General features: G+C 39.3%; 1 protein-coding gene across 1 annotated transcript; it reads left to right on the top strand.

Annotated features, from left to right (window-relative positions):
• Positions 1-972: 972 nt before the first annotated feature.
• psat1 (phosphoserine aminotransferase 1) lies at positions 973-3,051 on the top strand (the record flags this gene model as incomplete). Its single annotated transcript, XM_010786250.1, has 5 exons — positions 973-1,182; positions 1,540-1,709; positions 1,957-2,085; positions 2,309-2,446; positions 2,655-3,051. Coding segments are annotated over 5 exons (747 nt in total), but the record flags the coding sequence as incomplete, so codon positions are not given.
• Between the last annotated feature and the right edge of the window lie 1,194 nt (positions 3,052-4,245).

Here is a 4,245-nt window from a genome sequence, read left to right as displayed (position 1 = left end):
AGATATCAGTGTAATTCCTGCAGTCACCTCAGTTTTAAATGCATTCATAAAGAAGACTTTTTAACACAAAACATGTCACACTGTGAGTCAGGGAGTTTGAGCACATGCATTATACATCCCTGCAGAACCCTGGCCACAGTGCAACCTGTTTCATACTACTGCATGTGTATAGCCATGCGTCGGCAGCCTCCAGGAATGCTTCTTTCACAACTTTGCCGTCTTTGAAAGACTTCATGTGTTTGGCAAGAACGTGACTGACACGATAAGATGCTATGGTAGCAGCCTTGCTATTGTTGTTGGGCCTGGTGAAAATGGACTGCTGTGCATTTAGCTGTCCTTTCAGGTCCCTCCCCTTTTGGGAGCGTAGGGCAGAATTAGGAGGGAATTCCGTCTCGTAGCGTTTGTGCACTGTTTTGAAATGCCGCTCCTAAATTACCCTCCTTCGATAAAGCCACGCTCACATTGCAGATGAGACAGATGGACTTTGAATTGGAATAGATACAAAAATAATCATCCTCCCACTCGGAGTGAAAATTATATGTTTTGGGCTTTTTTGCTTCTGCCATAATTGTGGTCTTTTGTGTGTGTGCGGACTGTCACTCCTGTTGCCACGGACAACGTCAGCAAACTAGTGCCCACTGCCCACCAGCCACGCCCCGACACATGGGGTCATGCCAATCGCAACGCTTTGATGCGTTCAAGTGCATTATTCTGGCACAGGAAGATTATGTTATAGGACATTAACGATACAACAGAATATTGTTGTTCTATTTTTAAACACATCTCGCGATCGACTGGGAATCTCCAGTTGATCGCACCCCTGGTACTAACAAAAAAAGAAAACTGCATTGACAAGCAGGTCAAGTGATCAGTAAATCAAGACATCTCTTAGAATACATGACACATTTCAAATTCATGAATTCATCTTTTTTTTATGTTGAAAGTAAGATTTAATCACCTCTACCATTGTAGTCTGGTTTAACTTTGTTCTGCTTTTCCCCCGCCTCAGAAATCCCCGACCCCAGCAGCTGGACCCTGAACCCCTCAGCCTCCTACGTGTACTACTGCTGCAACGAGACGGTGCACGGCGTGGAGTACAACTTCACCCCCGAAACTAACGGGGTGACCCTTGTCAGCGACATGTCCTCTAACTTCCTGTCCCGACCTGTGGATGTGTCAAAGGTGAGGACAAGAAGGATACCCAATACATTTTCTTCTGCTTCCGGGCCCTCTTCCTCCAAATGTTTATATTAATCTGATTTTTTTGTGAGAAAAATACTTAAATATACTGTAAGTTCACCCATTGAAGTCACAATAGGACCTGAGATATACTGATGTTAAAAAGAACACTACAAAATAAAAGGTTATAACAGAAAAATGACCAAATGATGACCTGTTAACAGCATGCTAACTTTACATGTCCACTACATAAGAAAGCCCTTTTGACTTGTTTATAAACACAGCCATATATTTTGCTGATCCATTCAAGTCTGTGGTTATGCACAGGCATATTTCAATGTGCTGTCTTGCATTGTGTAGTTTGGGCTGATTTTCGCCGGAGCCCAGAAGAACGTGGGTTGTGCCGGGGTGACTGTGGTGATCGTGCGGGAGGACCTGCTAGGCCACGCTCTGAACGATTGTCCCATTGTGCTGAACTACAAGGTGCAGGCTGACATGAACTCCCTCTACAACACACCGCCATGTTTCAGGTACAGACTCACCTAGGTTTACTGTTAGAAGCTCCCATGTTCAATACAGAGTGAGGGATTTCAATATATTAATGTGAGATATGTAAAATGCTATTTTAAAATAAACATATCCTTGATGCATGTCACAGACATTAACTCTCAACAAGAAAGCAAAGTGTATTTCCCCAAATATTCTTTACAGATATTTAATAACATGTCACAATCATCTTGTTGAAAAATTATTCATTACTTAATGTTTTTCGCTTAGCATCTACATCATGGGTCTGGTTCTGGAGTGGATCAAGAACAATGGCGGCAGCGCTGCTATGGAGGCCCTCAACAAGCAGAAGTCCTCCATGATTTACGACATCATCAACGCCTCTAACGGTTTCTATGAGTATGTATCACAAAACTTCAGATAAATGTTAAAAAGCTAATAAGAAAACAAGACAAAAATATTAACATGATTTGGTATCCTATCGGAACTAAAAACATAATAACAAGAGGAAAACCCTTGAGTCTAGGCTTCTGGACCATACTAAAGGTTATTTATATACAATGACTGAAACAAGAAATCAGATTTCAATGAAATACTTAGAATGTTTTATCACTGTGTGAAGGTGTCCTGTTGATGAAACCTGTCGAAGCCGCATGAATGTACCATTTCACATCGGGAGTAAAGAGGGGGATGAAGGCTTGGAGAAGGAGTTTCTGGCTGGTGCTTCAAAGCGTGGAATGATATCACTTAAAGGACACAGGTTAGTGAAACAAGCTTCCTGTTGTTGCATTAATGCCTACCTTTTGCTGTATTTTGTGGTTTACTACAGCGAATAGTTCCTATAGTTTTCCACAAGAAAGGTATGGTCAAGTTACAAATGAACAACAGCAGTTTGATACTTAATCACATTTTTTCTTGTGATGTAAGGTTTTTAGACTTTTAAAATGGCACTTTGTTCCCCCCTGCAGGTCAGTTGGAGGAATTCGGGCCTCTCTTTACAACGCTGTCACACTGGAGGACGCTGAAGCCCTGGGCACCTATATGAAAGTATTCATGAAAGAGCACTAATAAGTCGGCTATGCTTACATTTAGCTGATATGGCACACAGCAGTACATTACTCCAGTACCTCTGGTTTATCTGTAGTTGAGATCCATGTTGGATCTGGAAGGTGCACCTTTAGACATGTTTTGTATAACCCTTTCGTTATTAATAACTCCTGTTGCCAGTTATTTCTTAATTCCATCTGTTATTATTTTAATGAACATGTTGACTAACAGTGCGTTGATGTACATACTTTAGGTAATTCTTGTTACTTGTTCAAATTGTATTAACATTCCAGTAAATCGAATTTGGCAATACTGACATTTGCAGTGTGAATTCTTGTTTTATGGACCACATTTTGTTATTTCAATAATAATAATGTATATCAAAGAGTGATAGTTTTTTCACTTATAAGAACATAGAGGCAATGTAACTCAACGAAACTGAGCTGTGTGAGGCTGGCCTGCTTTTTTTTTGTTTGATTAAGAATTTATGTTAGGAAAGGTGACATCACAGATATTGGGAAAACATATGAAAACATGTTTTCTCATTTCTAGTGGCATTTAGCCATGCAAACAGTTACGATTGTTTTTTCCCCAGGCTTTTAGATATCAATGGCTGAGATTTCTCCTTCCCAAAAAAAAAAATGTGATTAACAGTTTTACATCGTTGGTAGGGGTTAAAGTAGAATATCTCAAATATGAATATATCAAAACGTATGCAATTACAACTTAATAATTAAAAACAGAAAGGTCTAAATGACTTGTTAATCGCTATTATATGATCTGTTGTTTGTCCCATTACCTTTGATTAAACAATTCAATTTAGACAGAGTATGAGTTTGTCAGCAAGAAACCAAACAGTCTATGCAAGACACACTTTATATTCCCATTTATATTTATCGTAATTTTCATTCAGGCTAATTCTTGGGTTTAATAGGCTACTGTATGAACAGCTCACATGTCTGCAGACACAAACTCTATCAAGACTGCAGCTGTTCAAGCGACTGACAGCCGAACCAGCAGGGGTCAGCTGCGGCTGTCATCACAAACTGAAGTCGCTTAACCTGATGCCTTATACTAGGGGTGTCCAAACTACGTCCCGGGGGCCAAATGCGGCCCGCAGACCATTTTGAATCGGCCCTCAGCAAATAAAAAAAGTATAATGGAATATGGCCCACAAATGAAACTTGTGCTTGTCTTGTATTGTACTTCTTAACTATAAATGTAAAAATATATTACACATAGTATTCATGTGTTAATAAGACCACTTTTCAAATAAATTCAGTCAATTAAAGTTGGAAACATTTTCTAACAAATTTTAGCTTAAGAAAAAAGCACAATTACTTATTTACATAACATGCTTGAAATACACCCCTCATGTTCCCTCTTACTATAATCAATCAATCAATCAATCAATCAATCAATCAATCAATCTGAGGCTTCTGTTTTAAGGGATGAGCTGCTAACACTCACAAGCATCATTTACATACATTTGTTTGATTTTGCTGACTTATG

This window comes from Notothenia coriiceps, unplaced genomic scaffold, assembly GCF_000735185.1.
Source record: "Notothenia coriiceps isolate Sejong01 unplaced genomic scaffold, NC01 NC01_scaffold00028873, whole genome shotgun sequence".
Lineage (NCBI taxonomy): Eukaryota > Metazoa > Chordata > Actinopteri > Perciformes > Nototheniidae > Notothenia > Notothenia coriiceps.
This window is presented reverse-complemented; position numbering and strand designations above follow the sequence as displayed.